Source organism: Nanorana parkeri, unplaced genomic scaffold, assembly GCF_000935625.1.
Source record: "Nanorana parkeri isolate BGI_ZX_2015 unplaced genomic scaffold, ASM93562v1 scaffold949, whole genome shotgun sequence".
Taxonomy (NCBI): Eukaryota; Metazoa; Chordata; class Amphibia; order Anura; family Dicroglossidae; genus Nanorana; species Nanorana parkeri.
Window position 1 is genome coordinate 32672 of NW_017307217.1, and position 19452 is coordinate 52123.

The following is a 19452-nucleotide window of genomic DNA, read 5'->3' on the forward strand; positions in this document are numbered from 1 at the left end:
GAATGGGAGTGAATGTACAAGGCACAACAAACTTTTTGTATGTCCACAGGATCAAACATGGGATTATAGCAACAGTGATTGAAAGCGAGACCCAGGAGGGCACTTATTAGAAGACTGAGTGTCTGGTTCTATCAATGTCGCTAGGTTGGACTATGTGCATACATGTGGGTGATGTGCAACTGCTGTTGAGATCCCAAGTGACTGATTTCAGGGAAACTGGGTCACCCCGAGTTTTTTTAGCTGATCACTGCTACTATTCTGAAATAAAGCCAGTGACATGGGTGTCTGCACCAATCACTCAATAGAAAACTCATTTGGCAGGAAGAACATGCAATGCCCATTTTATGTCTATTTCCACTTCCACTCACCCTGCTGGTTGACTCTCAAACTCTTCAGACCATTGATCCTGGATATCTTCAGTAGAGAGGTCGACATCTCTGGTTGTGGCAAAATTGTATTCACTGCCCTCTGTACCATGAAAATAAATAGCGTTGCCATCTGATTGACAGCTATGCTATGGAAACATAAACAACACATTTAAATAAATAACATAAATAACACATGCTAAATATTTAGTATCCGATGATTCATTCTATGCAAGTAAGTTATTTTAGGCAATTTTTAAACATATCAAAATGGGTTAGCCTGCACAGTATGGGATACAAACACTACTAAGAAGTAGCACAAGTATACAGTAAACAAACACATATATGTGAGGATTACATAAGCAAGAAAATATATAAAATGATACAGTATATGATGTAATTATAATTGTTTCTATATGTGATATAGAGCTTTAAAAGCCACTAAAGGAACTTCTTAGTAAGTAGTTTCTATTTCTTTTTTATTAGCAAGCATCCCTTCCTTTCTGGGAGCAAAGCTCAGGTGTCACAGTGACTACATACACTGATATATTCTCACTGGCAAATCCCCAATGAGTGCAGTGCACACGAACCCTGAGTGCACTCACTGCACACACTGTGATTTTGATACGGGAAGCGTTCCTTGCTGCGATTACATCCTTTGAGCTGCAACTGCACCTTTCAGCTTAGTAGTACTATTTATGAAGCAGTACCGTAATTAAGTGTATAGAGCTGTATGGTGATATAGTGTTCAGGAAGGAGTGCACTGTATGAAGCAGTGTAGTATGACCGTATAGTAGTACAGTATAAAGCAGAGGTGGGCACAAAGAGGGTCAACAGTTGGCCGGTCGATGGAAGTGCTGCCTGACAATGGATAGAGGACTGGAGACGGCAGTGCAGTTTACAGAGCAGTTCAATAGTACAATGCACAGTGGTGACAACTGTAGATGGCACTGTGAGTCAGAGATGGCAGTGCTGGCTCCCGGTGCTGCACAGGGCTGTGCCCTGCTCTTTGTGACTGATGTGGAGCAGCAGCAGATTGGAAGTGAATGGAGGGAGGTGCACATTTGCAGTGCGGTGCAGGCTGTATTTGTGTCCCCGGTCCCTGGGTCTTTCCTTTCTGACTCTATGGGAAGGGGGCCCAACCAATGATCTTGCACACTGGTCCACTGCATTCAAAAATGACCCTGCATATTCTATTATTTTAACACTCAAAACTTTTCAAAATCTCACATGTCAATTAGTCTGGAAAATAATGCCTTACAATAAATATAAGCATGCATGACATGTTTTTCCTACACAGATTTCTGTCATGTACAAGCCAAGAATGAGAGAACCCTAAAATAAGAGAGATTAGTAAGTAAAAGTCTCCAATAATGGCCATATGGACAATGAGAGTATTTTCCTAAAAGAGTACTAATTTCATAAAATGAGGGGACCATGTGTTCACTTTAAACAGCCAATCATATGGAATTTTCTTTCCTCATGAATACAGCTTCTAAGTTTACCAATACCAACGCGTGGGTAAAAGTGTCCCCAAATCTGTTCCCCTAACAACTGAGAGCCACAGCATGTAAGGCACTACATAGTGCTTTTTTATGGCAAATATTTGAGTCTAAACCATTAGCTATTTGAACAATTGAACAATTTTGATGACAATTTTTTTCACATCCTGGTATTTAATATTAGTTACACTTACATGCACTTTCACAACTGTTTTTTCTCTACCATATCTCTGCCAGGGGCCTCTTGATTTTAGGTGTCCGGAGGAAGAATTGTTTTTGTTGCCCAGAGTGCAAAAATATTATTCTCTCTGATGTTAATGCAGCATGGGAGAATGGCAGAAGCTCATTGACATACTTTTTGACAAGGTTCTCTGTGTCTATAATGATCAGTGTAATTTTCTGTCTCCTGAAGAAGTATCAGTGTACCTTACCAAACCCCATAAAAAACACTTGCGGGCAAGCTGCAGCTGTAAACCATTCTAGTGAACATTAAAAAAATAGAATGTATGTGCACCAGCAATGGACATCCTGTGGATTTTGTGCAAAATGTTTCAGGTTTTCTTTGTTTATACAAAGATAAAAACAGGAAATTCATGAAAAAACATAAGCTTGAAAAATGAATAAAAGCACCCTGATGCAGATGCTTACCTCACTATCCATTACTGTATTTTGACTCACTCAGCATTTTCTTAGGCTCTCTCTCTATACACAGGTGTGTGTGTGTGTATGTATATATATATATATATATATGTGTGTGTGTGTGTGTGTATATATATATTTATTTTTTCCTGCATGTGCTTATTTTAACACACTCGCAGTCTAGAAACATAATATATATATATACACATACACACAAATCTAATTTGGGTGAAAGTGGAGTGTCATCAACTTTGACAGATGTCATAGTAGCTTAACAAATAATTGCATAGCAAATCACCCCCACCTTTCTTTTGTCTTTTAGTAAGGATACAATTATATCAAAATAGCTGAGAAATTTTACTGCATTTTATAGATGATAACCTTTTTTTAAGAACACTGTGTTGAACCTAAATTGGGCCATGCTTACATGAATAATTACAGAGTTGAATTACTAAAGGCAAATTGGCTGTTCACTTTGAAAGGGAATTTCCCTTAGCTTGGGGAATGTGGTGAAAATTCACTTTACAAAGAATAAACCATTACATGCAAGGAAAATAAAACAAAGTATTTTTATCTGCACATGATTGCACAGAGCTCCACCTCCTTCACTAAGATAAAGGAAAATTCCTTTGTGTAGGGGTGCGGAGAGGGGGGCTTATTCACATCAGGACACCCCTTTCATAAAGGGGCACCCAGATGTGCCCCCCCGTGAATGAGTAAGGAGGACTTGTACCCATACCTATTCACTAAAGAGTTAAATACATTTGTAAATAAAGAGGCCAGGCTTTTAGAAAAAATCCTTTAATAGAATAAAAAATGCAACAAGGCTTTTGGCAAGTTTTTTATTGTAAAAAAAACCCACAAAAATAGATTCACTGACGTAATCCAGGGTCAATCACGACGTCTAGCGTTGTCCACGATGACGACGATTAGAAGAAATAAATAAAAAAAATAGAAAATCATTTTTTTTTAAAACAATAATGCCCGCTGACCTGTCCGCACGCGTCAAACTCCTGCCGCAGAATGGCATTCTGACAGATGCCGGCAACATATAAACAATTGGGTGGAGGTAGCGGTGACATCGCCACTAGCTCCGCCCAACTGTTTACATTTGTCCGCCACCTGACAGTCTGCCCGCAGGTCCCGGACAAATCAAAACACATGGGCGGAGTAATGACAGCCCAATGTCCTCGAGGATGCTGGGTTGTCATTGAACGACAACAACTGGGTAAAGGCAGCCATGACATTAAAGGCTGGCTCTGACCAGCTGTTGTCTTTTGCAGGGAGAATGGTTGGCTTCGGCCGACCTTCTCCACGCTTCGGCTGTCAGTACGGCTCAGCCAAGCTAAAGCATATGCGTTCAGCTGCTGTACGGCCTATTGCGAATAGCCCATACAAAAGCCCTTTAGTTCGACTGAACCTAAGGGTTCCAGCGGCCGAAGCGAGCAGAAAGATCGGCCTAAGCTACGGCTAGATCCTTTGGTTCTTTAGTGAATAACCCCCTATAGTCTATATGATTGTTATTTATCGTGTAATATTGTTGTCAAAATTATCTTGACTTCCCAAAATAGTTTGTTTCTAAAATGACATTGTGCATTACTAACTTTTGTTTGAGATAAAACAAATGGAAATGGGAAGAACAAATTTCATGTTTTTCATAAAAACAAATGTCAAATACAGATATACACCACATTGTTATATACTATTTGTAAAGTTTCTATAGCATTCTAATATATTAGTACATTGTTTAGAAATGTCCCTGTAAAAGTAGCCAGGAATAACATTAATATTTCAGTCTAATTTTTTTTAATAACAGTATTGTTGTAGGTAGCGGGAATTGTCAATAGGCAACGTGTACATTTAGTGAGAAAGAAAGCATACTGAAGTGGGACTAGCTAAATATAAAAAGCAACTGAACTCACACTTTCATGTTTATCCTAATTTTCACTGTTTGAACATTGCCTAACAGATTACGGGCTTGTTCACACTATTTTATTTTCCAGACCAGATCTGGAACGCGGTGCATTGCGCTTTGCTGCGTTTTTAAAGCGATTTTACCGAGATTTTGCTGCATTCCAGATCAGTGTTTTTGTTGTTGTTTTTTTTAGCTTAAAATTGGCTTTCAGGTGCAGTGCGGCCCAGTGTGTTTGCATATGTTTGTATGTGTTTTTGATGCATTTATATATGTCCCAGTGCGTTCCAGACCAGAGAAAATGAGACAAGCTGAATTTTTTTGGTCTGGACCAGAACTGACTGCGCTGGTGTGACCAGAACCAGAAATACCATAGGGATACAATGGGATACTTTTTTGGTCCAGTAACAAACTGTTCTGGTCTGGACATGATCCGGACATGGTGTGAACAAGCCCTAATACAGAGCTAGGACACAAACGCTGTGATAGTTCTCCTGCCATATCAAATATAAGAGATAATAAAAAAATGTACCATTTTCTATCTCAATTAAATTGATGCATTTAGAGGTTGATATTAAAGTCAGTATTACTACATGCCATGCATTTTCCAAAAGTGTGACTTATTGGCATGTCCACTTTTAGACATTTTTATGCCTGTAAAATTACAGATTCACTTAAAGGTGTCAATGAGGCGGAAAGCAATGCCCCTCCCTGTAATCTCTAACAAAATGGCCTAACATAGCACTACTCATTGTAAGGACATGGTTATTTTTAAAATGAAATGTGTTCAGCCAGAAATCACTGATCCTCATTGTTGGCACATTTTCAAGAGCCTGGGTATTCTGCTAAAAGCAGATAACTTGAATTGTGTACGGATGATTATAATCCATACATAATTCCTCACCAGTGTATTTCCTATGCCAGCCAATTTTTGTCTGTATGCCATCGAAGTATTGTGAAAAAAATCTCAATGCTTAACTAAAAGCTTTCTGATGGGGACTCAGTGTAAGCTTTTATTTCAATCCCATGCTTTAAAGATAGTCTATTCTATGCCAGGCACTCGCTAATGCCTTCTACTCTCATTCTGCAGTTTATCCTTGCGGGCTTAGAATCCTCCTTGCTTTTGTAGTGGCTCATAACTGTGACCCATTGTTGGTTATGCCTTCTCACTTATCATAATATAAATCCAATGTTGTTGTAACAAAAGGGTAATGCTTCATACTACTGCAGAGCCTGCTAATGTCATACTGCATCTCTCCCTTTCAAATTTCAAATCCAAGTTGTGTACTAATGGTCTACATTTTCTTCCAGATCCCAATATAATTTGCACACCTGGGCTCTCACTGTTCACGGTCATGGCTGTCTGCGTCCTTATTCAGCGAGAAGCTGTTAGGTAGTAATTACCTAACACATACCGAAGTCAAACTTTGCAAATTAATTAGACGTGTTATTATTAATAGTTGTTACAAAAAGTAATTATAAAGTAATACATGGTTGGGAGAAATATTTTGCACACTATTCACCTCATGGGAACCCCTAATAATTCTGCAGGTCGAGGAACTCTGAAATGCACTCAGAAAAGCCTGCAGTTTAATTATGTACATTAGTAATCATTTTAAAGGAAACAATTTACTGACTCCAAAATCACAATTATTTTTTCAAGTATTGGGAGAAAATCGGTCTATGAGCTGTCACAAGTGCCAGGTATCTAGTACTAAGTTTTTATTGCAGTCTGTGTCCCTGCTGGGACAACTCACCCCTCTATTTGCCCTGGTGATCTAGTGTCACTAAGACAGAAAGTACGCGTAAACTCTAAATATTAGAGTCTTCAGAACAGCAAAGTGAGAGGAAATCTTACAATGGGGAACAGATGTTCTGGCATCTACTGTTAAAATGGGGAATTTCCCTCACTTCCTGTTTTGTCTCCAAGAGAGGAAGTGAACGGAATTATATCCAGCAGGAAACAGACAGCAAAACATAACCTGATAGGGATTTTAATCCTTCACTATTCAATTCAACCTAAGAAAAAAAAGTATTTTCTATACATACACTTTAACTATAATTTTTTTGTTTTGGGGGGAAATCTCATTGGGGAGATTCTTCTTCACATGCTCTGCTTTAGACACAACAGGTAGTGTGGGAAAATCTTTAGATAGTAAGGGAAATACCCACTAAGACAGTTATCCCTGGGGGAAAATATCCCCATTGGAAGATTCCCCTTCATTCCCTGTTTTGGTAACAACTTAAAATTTAGATTTTTTTCCTCACTTTCAGTCCACTGAATCCAATAGAACAATGTCTCCAGGACAAATAAAAAAAGTAAATCTCCCTAACAAGGACACAGATAGCTATAAAAACAGGGAGAGTAACGCAACAGCACGCTATCCTGTTTAGATAGACTAGCTGTTTAGATAGACAGACCTTTAATAATTAAGTAGAAAGGTTGTCATACACAAAAGCATTTTGTGCTGAGGACCACATGTGCCTCCAAATACTATTCATGGATCATGACCAGAGGTCACTGAAGATTAGATCCTCGGACCAAATTTAGCAGAGACAAAAATACTGTGACTTATTTGTCAGTTTGACAGCAGGGTTTGAGTGTCATAAACCGAGTGCACTGCAGCAAACTGAACACTACCCTGTCAATGACTTGGTTTGGTGAGAAGCAGAGTCTGAGGGATGGGCAGTATTTACCAGGGCCCCCTCACGGGGGTTTGGACTCAGTCACATCCCATTCTCTGGTCACCCCCAAGTGAGCAAGAAGGTGTGAAGGGCCTGCAGTGAGACAGTTATATAAACATAGAGGTGCCCAGGGTCACGGAACACAGGAAGATTCAGGAACACAGGGACATAGAACGCTAAGGAAACACAGGAAGGCTTTAACGGTAGGCCAGCCCTTTAAGGATGAGACTAGGTGATGTGACGGCACCTGATTGCCTGCAGGGATTACACCTGGGGTAAAACCTGGAACTGAGCACTGCCATGAGCCTGAAGAGATGCACCACTGGAGCTGAGAAGGCAAATAGTTGCTACACTGAAAACAAAGATTGTGCACGGGTGCACATTCCAAGTTTTTTACTGCAACATCAATTAATGTTCTCATGGCATGGGGCATTGTGTCCGAGGACTTGAAAGATGTATTGTAGTCACAAAGTGGTTAAAAGCACTCAAGTTTAAAAAAAACTGAGATAAAACTTGTAATAAAATCTAAGGAAGTATGTGTGAAAATTGCTTTTAATAACAAATAATAAGCTACCCACTTACGGTGACAATAAATACAAGCTTTTGACCATGTTAGAACTAGTAATAATGTTTATCAGTCTATTTGATTGTAAATGTCCCTTTTACATTTTTTGCCTGTGTTTTCCAGTCAGATTTGCCTCTTTGGCATCTAAGACATTGCCGGTTTACATGAGAAATTAAGGTTTATGATTCTCTTTATATTTTCTCCAATGGGCCAGTGATTCTTACAGACAGCTGTAGCCTCACAATTTATTTTTTGGCGTCATCACTTTTATTGGAATGAGTATGCTGGGTATTTGGGGACAGGCAGCTTGCAAAGGACTGGTACCAGATGGAAAGAAATCTGTCCACTTTGCCTTCACCTCTACATGGGCATAAAGTCATCAATTTCATCCATTAAGAAGTTGTCAGTCAGCTCATCTAAGTGGAAGAACATTCCTGGTAACCAGATTAGCTGATAAACAATGCAGATGCAAGGAACACTTTGGAGGCAATAGAAAATATAGTTTGCGGGCAAATTGAAAATGCAACAGCCAATTTCTGTAATGACTGTAATATTTTAAGTGATTATGTTTGCCACTTCTGATTTCTCCTTAGAGAGAACATTTTTTTAATTAAAGTCTAGGCAACGAGCACAGCTGAGATTAGTGGTTGAGAGATAAATAGGATAGAACTATTGTGAAATATTACAACATATCTGTCATGTGATTAATTATACAGCGATTGAAGCAGTTACAGTCTCAGGTGTATATATCATATATTTAGCACTTATGTTTGTGAACTGGAAAATACATGGTGCATTAAGGGGTTTATTTAAAAAAAAGCTGGGATCCAAGCATTACATAGCCTGAATTCAGTCTTAATTGTGTGCTTTGTCTGTTCAGTCATGTCTGATTCTCTCCAATTCTATGGGTCAGCTATCTCCACATCTTTCAATCTTGTACTGCTTCTTTTAGTTGTTTCATGTTCTGGCTGGTGTCAGCTTTTATGGTGTTTAACCATCATGTTCTTTGGTGGCCCGGCTTCCTTTTGCTGCTAACCAATCTTAGAATAACTGCCTACTCCAGCGAGTTCAATTGCATGACCTGTCTGAAACAGGCAAGTATTTTTAATCTTGCATCCAGTGAAACATCTGACTTTATGCGTTCCAGCATTTGCTTGTTTATTATGTGCAGGAACCTTTCCCAGCACTATAGCTCAAACGCATTGATTTTCCTTCTTTCTAGTCTTTTCATGGCCCAACTTTCACAATCTTACGTACATGCGTTCAACCTTACTTTTTGCAGCATCTATGAACTCATGCAGCATCAAAACTTCCATAAAAAAAATAACTAGAAAGCATTCACAGATTTGCACGAATTACTTTATTAAAGTATATCTCAAGCTAAAACTTTATTTGCTATCTGTGTGCCTTTGGGAAGATGTCTTTTCACTTCCTGTTCCAAAGGAGCAACATTAAGTGAGGGGAATATTCTTTTAGACCCCATTCACACTGAGCTACATAAAAAAGTGCTTTTTCAGCACTTATTTGAGCTGATCGACATTGAGCTACAGTGCACATTTTGTCGTACTACATAGCGCTTCTTTTGGCAGTCTATCAAAGCCTTTTGGGGCAAAATCGCACAAAATCCACTGAAAAATATGACATGTTCAAGCGACAAGCTTGAGCTACAAGCTACAGGCGACATTGACCTGTGAGATGTGTACAGCTCCAATGAAATGCATCGGAGGAGCTACATTGAGCTTTATGTTTCAGCGATGTGTGAGCGGAAAACACGCTACAAATTGCTCAATGTGAATGGGGTCTTAGATATTTGTCACTGTAATAGGTGTCCCCATTGAAAGATTTTCCTTCACCTTTTGTTCCAGAGACAACCATAACATATTGAACATTACATCACTTTCTGTTATAGAAAAGTTGAATCTCCAAAGTGAGGCCACAGACAGCAAAAACAATCTAACAAAGGCTCTAACCCCTCCTTACTCTATCCAAAACTAAGAAAATGGCTGCCAATTCCCCTTTAACAATGTATTTAATAAAATAAAGGTTAAATCATAGAAATTATGTATTAAAGTATTAGACTCAGGGGCAGCCAGGCTATTAAAGCTTGGAAAACCCCCCAAATACAGCCACTTAATCTAAAGACTGGTGAGCTGCAATATATACAATACTTGTTCTAGGTTGCGATATACTTTAAAAGTAATCTATTTGGATCAGGGCCGGCGCTAGCGCAAGGCAACATGGGCACTTGCCGCACGGCGCCAGGGAACAGGGCGGAAAATTGACAGTCGGCCACCCGGCATAAGTCTGGCTCCGGCCGTCCGATCGAGACCAGTGTGGGCTGCCGCTGCGGGCGGCATCTGAAGGACGAGTCCCCGCCGGCCGCAGCGGCGCTGACCTGTGCAGTCTCAGTGACAGTCTCACTGACTCGTTCTTGGCTACGTCAGTGAGTGACGTAAACAGAATGACATGAAGACATAGGATGACACGGGGGCACAGGATGGTGTGGGGGCACAGAATGACATGGGGGCATATGATGACATGGGGTTCTGATGACATGGGGGCACAGGATGGCATGGAGACACAGGATGACGAAGAAACAGGATAACATGGAGGCACAGGATGATATGGGGCACAGGATGACATGAGGGCACAGGATGGCATGAAGGCACAGGATGACATGAAGACACAGGATAACATGGGGGCACAGGATGGCATGGGGGCATAGAATGACATGGGGTGCAGGATGACATGAGGGCACAGGATGGCATGGAGACACAGGATGACATTGGGGCATAGGATGACATGGGGCACAGAATGACACGGGGGCACAGAATGACATGAGGGCACAGGATGACATGGGGGCACAGGATGGCATGGAGACACAGGATGACATGGGGGCACAGAATGACATGAAGACACAGGATGACACGGGGGCACAGGATGGCATGGGCGCATAGAATGACATGGGGGCATATGATGACATGGGGGCATATGATGACATGGGGGCACAGGATGGCATGGAGACACAGGATGGCATGGAGACACAGGATGACATGAAGAAACAGGATAACATGGAGGCACAGGATGATATGGGGCACAGGATGGCATGAAGGCACAGGATAACATGGAGGCACAGGATGATATGGGGCATAGAAGATGGGACCATGGGAGACGCGTCCCCGGCCAGCGGAGGCTCCACCAAGATGCTTTGGTGGCTGGAGGAAGAAGAGGCATGTCCTGAAAGCAGGCTGGGGAGCTGCAGGTAAGAGGAACAGCATGCGTGCAGGGAAAGGGACACTCCACAGCCCATCATATATCCTGCGCAGCCCACCTTAGAGTCTCTGTGCAAGGTCTATGGTTGGCACTGGGGGGGTCTCTGGTGGGGATTGCAGGGACTCAGGTGGGCAGTGCAAGATCTATGGTGGGATGTGCAGGGTCTATGGTGGTCTCAGCCTGACACCCTGCAGAGCCCACCAGAGATCCTTTACAGCCCATCTGAGACCCCGGCTTCCCTGCAACACTAAGGCCTCATTCACACTGCTTAGAGTTGTCCCATACACATCCGTGTGGGTGCAGGTGTCTGTGCTCGGATGCAGATAGGATCCATCCTATCTGCATATTAGTATGGACATCCGCACCCGTGCAAATGTGCAGTTCAGTTGAGCGTATGGCCGTGTCCTCCAATAGAGAAGAACAGACTGCTGCCTACAAATCACACGCAGCAGCCTGTCCTTCCCGGGAATGGGCCGATACGTCCGTGAACGTCCCACGAATCTGTATTCTGCATTGCGTTTTATATAATGTGTTATTGCTGGGATTTGTGCACTTTAAAAAACCACAAATAGTTTGTTTGCTATCTTTCTCTGCAAAAGATAAATAAGTTAAACGATCACTTTAAAAGCTTAATGGAGCACAGATATAATGTATGCTGTATGGGGATGTTGGAGTGGTGTGTGTGTGCGTGCCGGGGGGGGGGCGCAAAATGCACCTTCGCCTGAGTTGGCAAAAATCATTGCACCGGCCCTGATTTGGATGGAAATATTGGAAATGCTATTGCTGATGTATTCACAGGTCACTTGAAGTCTGAAAATTGCTGGACTACCAGAAGACTGATCTCACTCGCTGTCTCCTATCTTCTGAAGGTACAGTGTCTAAGATTAGGCAGGTAACACGGCAGCAACTACTAAAGTATCAGGCCTGAAAAGGTGAGTAAAGCTCATCAACTCCCATTCAAATGCAGGTACTTGCACTAGCTGCATTTAAAAATACCTTTATTGCTTTGTTAATCAATAAAGAGCTGCATGTTATGTATTTTGACATTCATGTATTTTTGTATGAAGTTTGGATTTAAGAATGTGTATGTTACATGAATTAAAACTGAATCCTGAAACCTTTTAACAGATGAGACAAATACAGATTTAAACAGCTTAACATTATGCCATAACCTTTAGCATTCCAGACTGCTCCCCTCGTTAAACAAAATTAAATTCCAACTCAAACAAAATAACTCAAATCCAACTGTGTTAATAATTACTAGTTCTGAAAAAAATGAATGTGACAAACAGGAGACAGGATGCAAAGAACCAAGTGTGCTTTATTATGTCAACCTTCCGATATGTCAGCACAGGATTTAATTGGCTCATCTTCAAACCTGCATACTACAATAATCTAGCTGATTGTGACAAGTACACTGGGAGGCAGCCTCTAAATGAAACACTGTTCTCTTAGTCTCTGTCAGTCTGCATGTGGGATTGTAGACGTCTGAACAATTATAATGAGTGAGGAAAAAAAGAGATGCTGTCAAGTGTGCCAGTCATCTTTCATCTTTAGAACTTGTATTAACATCGTCAGCATCTATGATCCAAATAAAAATGTGCTGTTTTTATATGGTGGATAGGCTTTGCTATTGTTTTTATTATAATATAAATACATGAAAAAACATGTAAATAATTAAGCCCAGTGGTAAATACAAAAACAGTAGGTATTTCAGTACTCCACATTTTCATTATATTATATTTCCCTTGTCTCTCTATTTTTTCCCTTTTCATTATAGTTCATCGCAGACTATTATTTTAGAACTGGAATGGTAAACAGATGGTTAAGAGCTGAGAAAAAATGACAGATACAGTACATTCATTATACCAGCAATGCAGGCCCATGACCCCAGGGGATTCAGTTCTGACCCCAATTCATGCATATTCACTATTTTCCTGTCATTATATCAACAAAACCATGGTCAAGGTGCCCTTAGAAGTTAGAAGACTTTTTCATGCTCACAAATGTGTTAGTTCATATAAAACATTTGTATGGGTAAGGAAGATGATATTGTGGTGTGTTGTCACAGTACTCATTTGCATTTGCTTTGAGGCCTGTCTGATCTTTGCTGCACCCTTGCTCTATAGTAAATACTTCAATTACTGGCTATTGTTATAACCTGCATGTTATATGAGTATTTTACTGCCTAAAAACACAAAGTATTGAAGTCAAGGACAACTTGATGTGTTTCTCCGTGGCAGGGAAAGAGCAATCAGACAGGACATACATTGAAAGAAACAGAGCAGAACATGTGGTCATTATCACAGTCAAAAACAGATGGATAGACATATTAGTAGATGCAGTTCTAATAGAAATGACCATAATTATTTGCTGTGATGGCTAATCAAATACAATAAGTTCATGACTTTCAGCTTCATTTACCCATGCAGAGAGTAATAGAAATTATTAAAACCATACTCTGCTATCATGGAGCCTAACAGCATAGAAAGACCATGTGCTTCATGAACTCTGTCAGTTTGTTCACCATTTTCAAGGTCATACTTTTATTAAAATGTGGAATTACTTCTGTCTTCGTGTATCCGTAGTGCACACTTACCTGTACTTTTGTCCAAGGTAGGCTAGGTAACAGGTCCTTTAGTGTCTCAGAGAGAGTGCTATCTCTTCAAATGGATAGTCAGTGCTGATTCATCTGGTTGTCCTTCACAGTGTGTGCATGAGCTCCTGCACATTGTGTGATGCCCAACTGTGCAGGGTGCCAGACCAAAAACAAAGAGCAAAGAGCTGTCCCGTGGAACTCTGAGGTGATCGGAAATGGATTAAGTATGGTACTTGCTTCCTAGAACCTAGTGAGAACTTTGCTCAGTAACCAATTGCTATAAATATCTGAAAGCACTGTGGCTAAAACGTCTTAGGAACTGAGGAAACCTTTTCGATGAGTTATAAAAAGGTCTTCAAAATTACAAAACAAGTTTAGATAATTGTGACTAACTACTATCTATTCCATGAGCCGGCTGACTTAAAACGTTCACAGGAATTGTGCTTATAATACCACTGTTCCAGCTGTACACTTTTTTAAACTGGCAAGCTTTTGTGAGATTTCTTTTACTTTAACTTAGTAAATTCAGTTCCTTTATCACAATCTTGAGCCAGTAATCTGCACCTTTTAAATTACATATTTATCTACTGACCTACAACCTTAACAATAACCACTGTGTGCCTTAAACAGATGGAGTACTTTGTGAATGTTGCCAGATGTCACTTTGCTACTGTTACTAACTATATTATCAGACAGTGCCTACTGGCAGAACAGTACATTAAAGAAAAAGAGAACAAACCTTGACAGTCGCTCCAGGAAAGAAAAGCCAGTTCCCAGTGTCCATTGGGTCAAGGTTATCTTCTAACACAACCTGCTTATACGCAGCATTGATGATCAGTATGTTGTCAAGTGCCCAGCATGCCTCATACACATCTCCAGCCTGTGTGCTCTCCTGTGCCCACCGAAACCTCACATTTTCCCCTTTGGCTTCATGAGGGAGGTAGATAATGTGGATAATTGTGCTAACATTTGAAGGTGCACTGGAAGTAAAAGATAAATATGATACGGCACATTATTTAAATGATTAAGTACTAAAGATTGCAAAGGATACGTGTCCAACAATGACTGAACAGGTTAAGCATAGTAACTTTACCTCCCATTCAGCTTAAAATTCAAAGTGCTGTATTCCAATATATTAAAGCTGAACTCTATGCCAACAACTAAATGCACATCCTAAATACAAATAAAGGAACTGTTTTACCTGTAAAAAGATTTGTAATTTTGTTCATCTACTGTAATTATGACATTTACACAGTCTTGTCACACAGCACAGCCCTGCTCTGCAGGGGAGAAGACCTGTTTTTTTTTCTCTTCAATAAATCAGTAACACTTAAAGGTCTCCTTCCTACCCCCACTATGTGACCGTACAGTGAAAGAAAACTGATGAGCTCATATCTTTGTCACTCTGCTCTCTCCTACTATCAGCATATTTCTTGCACTGCAGAACAACTGCTTGGCTCCACGTGCTTGTTCTCCTCCATCCCATCCTTCAGTCTGACTGCTGCTGTGCAGGGACTGCAAGAAGCTGATACCAAGTCAAATTACTTCACATAAATCTTTGTAGAAACCCATATAAAGCGCATCTCAATAAGCCCATCCCTACTCTATTTTTAGCAGAGGATAAAGTTGTCCTTCACATCTTTTCTGCTACTAAATTAACAATTGCTAAGGCCACTTCAAGCTTGGAAGCTGTTAAAAGAGAAAAAGAGAACCATGGGGTAACATTTCTTTCCCATAGTTATCTTTAGGGCCACGGGAGGACATATACTAACGTCTTCCCGTTATCCAAAATTCAGCATATAGCATGCAAACGCCGCAGCAGGGACAGATCCCAACAATACTGTCGAGATCCACACCACTGACTGATTGACAGCGGGCTTTGCCTGCCCACTCCCCCTGTCCATCCCACTAGTCAGCGCTGAAAGATCGGAGAGGAGGGAATCCCTGCGGGAAGCGGTGACTGACAGTCCCTATTCTCTGCAAGGAGATCATGTGCAAGCGGCGGTATGTTTTCGCTCACTTCCCGATCAATAGAGCCGACTTGTTACAGTTTTATTGTCATACATCGGCTCTAACTATGGGGATGAGTGTAATTCACTTACTATATGCCTCTTCTAGTTGACGTACTTACTCTCCCTAATGTCACTCAGAGCCTTACATATGAAAGACTGTATAGCTATGTGTTTTGCATCCCCCATGTAACCCCCTGCCTTCCGTGCCAATCACGCTGCTTGAGATGTTCTTTTAACAATCTTCTGTACTACTCCTTAAAAAGTTCTACCTTTAATTAAACCCAAGTACATTACTGTGTTGTGAATATGTTTGTGACAGTGGCGGAACTACTGCCATAGTGACCCACTCAGTTGCTATGGGGTATGAGGCAGAGGGGGGCCTGACCAAGAATGAAGGCATCCCTTGGTGTCCATCTGTGCCCCCAGCATTTCTGCTCCTTGTGCGGTGTGGCTGTGTGGCATGTTATGCCTGGATCCCCTTCTTCCTCCCTGTCAGTGTCAGGCAAGTGCAGGACAGGATGAGGAGTTTACTGTTTAGGGAGAGGGCCCATAGAGATTACTCAATTTGTTGTATGCCCTTGCACCAAAGCAGCACTGGGTTTGCCTCTATAGGGCTATACTTTAGGCTACTCCTAATGTCAGTCTTATACCAAATGCCAGTCTTTATGACATCAATGGATAAATTTTTCATGTTTTTAGACAAAATAGGAAGTAAAATACTAAGTTTTAATTGATTTTTGAAGCACGTCTGAACATCTGTGCAACCTATAATGCAGACTTTTGTCCTATCCATGCACATAAAATTACTCTTTCCTTAAAGTAGGAATATGACCTAATATAGAAAAAAAAATATGTGCTGCAGCACCTAATTGTAAGTGCATCTTCACTTATCATGTTTTCCTTAGTCTCCCTAAAAAGTCTGAATATGTGTTGATTCTGCCAGTAAAGTTCCCTGTATACAACGTTCTGTAATGACTGAACATTGCTACTGCACTGCTACTGAACCTAACCCTGCTCAAGGCTTTATGGTTTGGCAGAAGTGCCTGTACTACTGAAATATAAATGTCCAATCGTCTCTATAGTAGATGGTATTAATGGTGGTCATATAATCAGATGAATTATCAGATACTTTTTTCATTTCATTATGCACTCACGGACCACTTTTGCTGCTGACTGTTTAAATTTGAATTTCTATCCATTACTGAACATTTCAAAGTGAAGTTTTTGAGTGATTAAAATCTATTAAGATGAGACTATGCCTAAAAAGAAGAGCCCTCAAGGTGCCTCCTAGTACTATAAGATTTGTACAATGTTCTGTCACTTTATTACCATGGTAACCAAGTTCAAACATCTCTGTTCTAACCACTGAGGTTCCTGCAAGAGAGTGATGGTGGAGAGTATGGCAGAATCACCAGTGAGAAAAGAAGTGTGCTTAGGTTTCAAGGGCTCCCTTGGTGAACAGAACAGACTATGCAGGGTTCTTAAAGCAGAACAATGGGGTCAGGGCTTTCTGCCATAGTTATCCTAAGGGTCACCCAAAGCTCAGTATACCGCAATGTACAGCTCGCGGTATACTGAGACGCCACAGCCGGGACGGATCCCGACATTGCTGTTGAGATCCACCCAGCTGCGTGAGTGACAGCTGGCTCTGCCTATCTAGAGGCAGAGACAGCTGTACCCGCCCCCTCCACGTCCGTTCCGCCAGTCAGCGCTGGAGGATGGGACAGGGGAGGGGGGGAATCCCTGCAGGGAGCCGTGACATTCACGGCTCTCTGCAGAGACAGGATAGAGAAGTGAGCCAGCAACGGTATGTGTTCGATCACTTCCTGATCTATTGAGCCGACCTGTGACAGTTTCATTGTCATAGGTCGGCTAGAACTATGAGGCTGAGTGATTTTCACTCTCCTCATAGTTCTCCTTTAAGATACCAGGAGGTGCCATGAGATGCTTGCTGTTCAAGGCTGTTATAATTTTAATAACTTTAGTCTTTATCATGCAACAAGTCCACTTTATTATTGTATGTGAAGGTATAATTTGACCCTTACCAGGTGTCTACAAAGCCTGTATAATAAATCTGCCAAAATACATTATTAGAGATGATTATTATTCTACTGCCTTAGAATATTAAGTTCATCACAATATAGAGAAAGGTGGAGGGTAACTTTACAGCCCCCTCATCAAATTAGCTTAGATCCCCTACAGCTCCCAGTATTTATTACCCACATGAGGAGTACATTGCTATAGTTCATGTTATAGGATAACTCCTGTCCATTTAAATATAGATGTATATGTTTTCACACTGGTGATGATGTTGCCCTTGTTAAATCCTTGCTAAGTCATTGAAGCAAGTTTGCAATCTGCAGGATTTATCAGTATGGTAATCTATTCATAAAGCTGCCAGCAAAATCTACAATTTCATCTAACCAGATTTCACTGCCATCTCTCTTTTCTAGTTTTTCAAACAATTTATAAAAGTATGAAATGCTGTGAGAAAAGCAGCAAAGAAGCAATGGAAAATGCTTTGAAACAGATGTTAAACTAGAAACTAATGCCAATTTGTTTATTTATGAGGGATTATCTAAGCATTTTTGAGCAATCATTGGTTAAAGTGTAACAAAAATATGCAATTAAACCTATATAAAAATAGTTTTGACCACTGAGTTCAGGGTATGAAGTAACTATTGTACAGCACAATTTAACACCAGCCATAAAAGCATCGTTTATAAAATATTTATAATCATCACAAAAATCCAGAAATCAGAGAGAAGTTATAGATATCTATGAACACACCTGATTCTCTCAAGGGGAATCCAGCTAGTAGTATTGCTCTTGGCATAAGACACCACAATTCCAGGATCTGAGTAGCTGAATCGACATAAGCCTGACCCTGTAAGTTATAACCATATTAACAAAATGTTATACAGTGACAAAAGCATTCATTATCCCTTAACAGCTCCAAATGGCATGTGACCCTTATGCACCATACTCATTTTTCCACATGTTAAATTACTAAATCAATAATGAAATGACATTAGAGCAGTTGCGGAAAGTAAGCAGCAGATTTATCCATGCTTTAGATGCCAGAATTGATATAAAAGTGATAAATCACAGCTGGGAAGCGTAATGTATTGTAGATTTCCCAAGGGAGCAATATGAATTATGTGCGTTCCGTAAAGACATATATGCTACTGGCATATGACCCAAATGTTGCAGATGCAATCATCGATAGTCTGCAACTCCAAATATTTGCCTTCACTTTAAAAATAAACATATGTATAAAATAGTGAATTGAGAAACTTCAAGACATATTAGAAGGCAACAGTCAGCATGTAATATAACTGCATCGGCAAACTATGGTCCAGCAAACATTTCTGCAATTAATAGCAGAGGAAAGCAATATATATCGCTTACACGGTGTTCTAACAAACTGCTGAAATTAATCACAACATTAAATAAATAATGTAACACTATATACTAGTTTTGTATGATGTCTACTCAGTCACAAAGGTTTTTGTAAGTCTAGCATGGCTATTCACAAAAGTGTGAAGGGTTTGGAGAAGGCAGGAGAAGTAAACAATCTAGGCCAAAATAGCTGAATTGAAATTCTTCTCCTGCCTTCTCCAAACTCTTCACCCTTTTGTGAATAACCCTGTCAATGTTGCTTGGATATAACCTAATACTGACATATGTCATCAAATTGGTAAAGCTTGCATGATTATACTGCAAATGCAACACACTAGCTCAGTTTCAAGAACAGTAATACAAATAACGCAAGCCATAGCTGACTATTTACACAATTAAAATACTAGTTCTACATATATGCCACTGAGATAAGCAGATAGCTAGACTATTGCGTTTCCCCTCTCTATAGGTGTGTGTGTGTATATATATATATATATA

At 40.4% G+C, this 19452-nt stretch overlaps 1 protein-coding gene across 1 annotated transcript in view; it reads right to left on the minus strand.

Annotated features, from left to right (window-relative positions):
- The window catches only part of LOC108795226 (reelin-like), a gene marked incomplete at its 3' end in the record, with an annotated part of 220259 nt that overhangs the window by 31382 nt on the left and 169425 nt on the right, over positions 1–19452 (minus strand). Inside the window, exons 9-11 of the mRNA XM_018566433.1 lie at positions 18343–18439; positions 14280–14520; positions 369–514 (exon numbers count right to left, since the gene is read on the minus strand). Coding sequence (XP_018421935.1) covers positions 369–514; positions 14280–14520; positions 18343–18439 — 484 coding nt within the window. The remainder of the gene's footprint in view (positions 1–368; positions 515–14279; positions 14521–18342; positions 18440–19452) is intronic.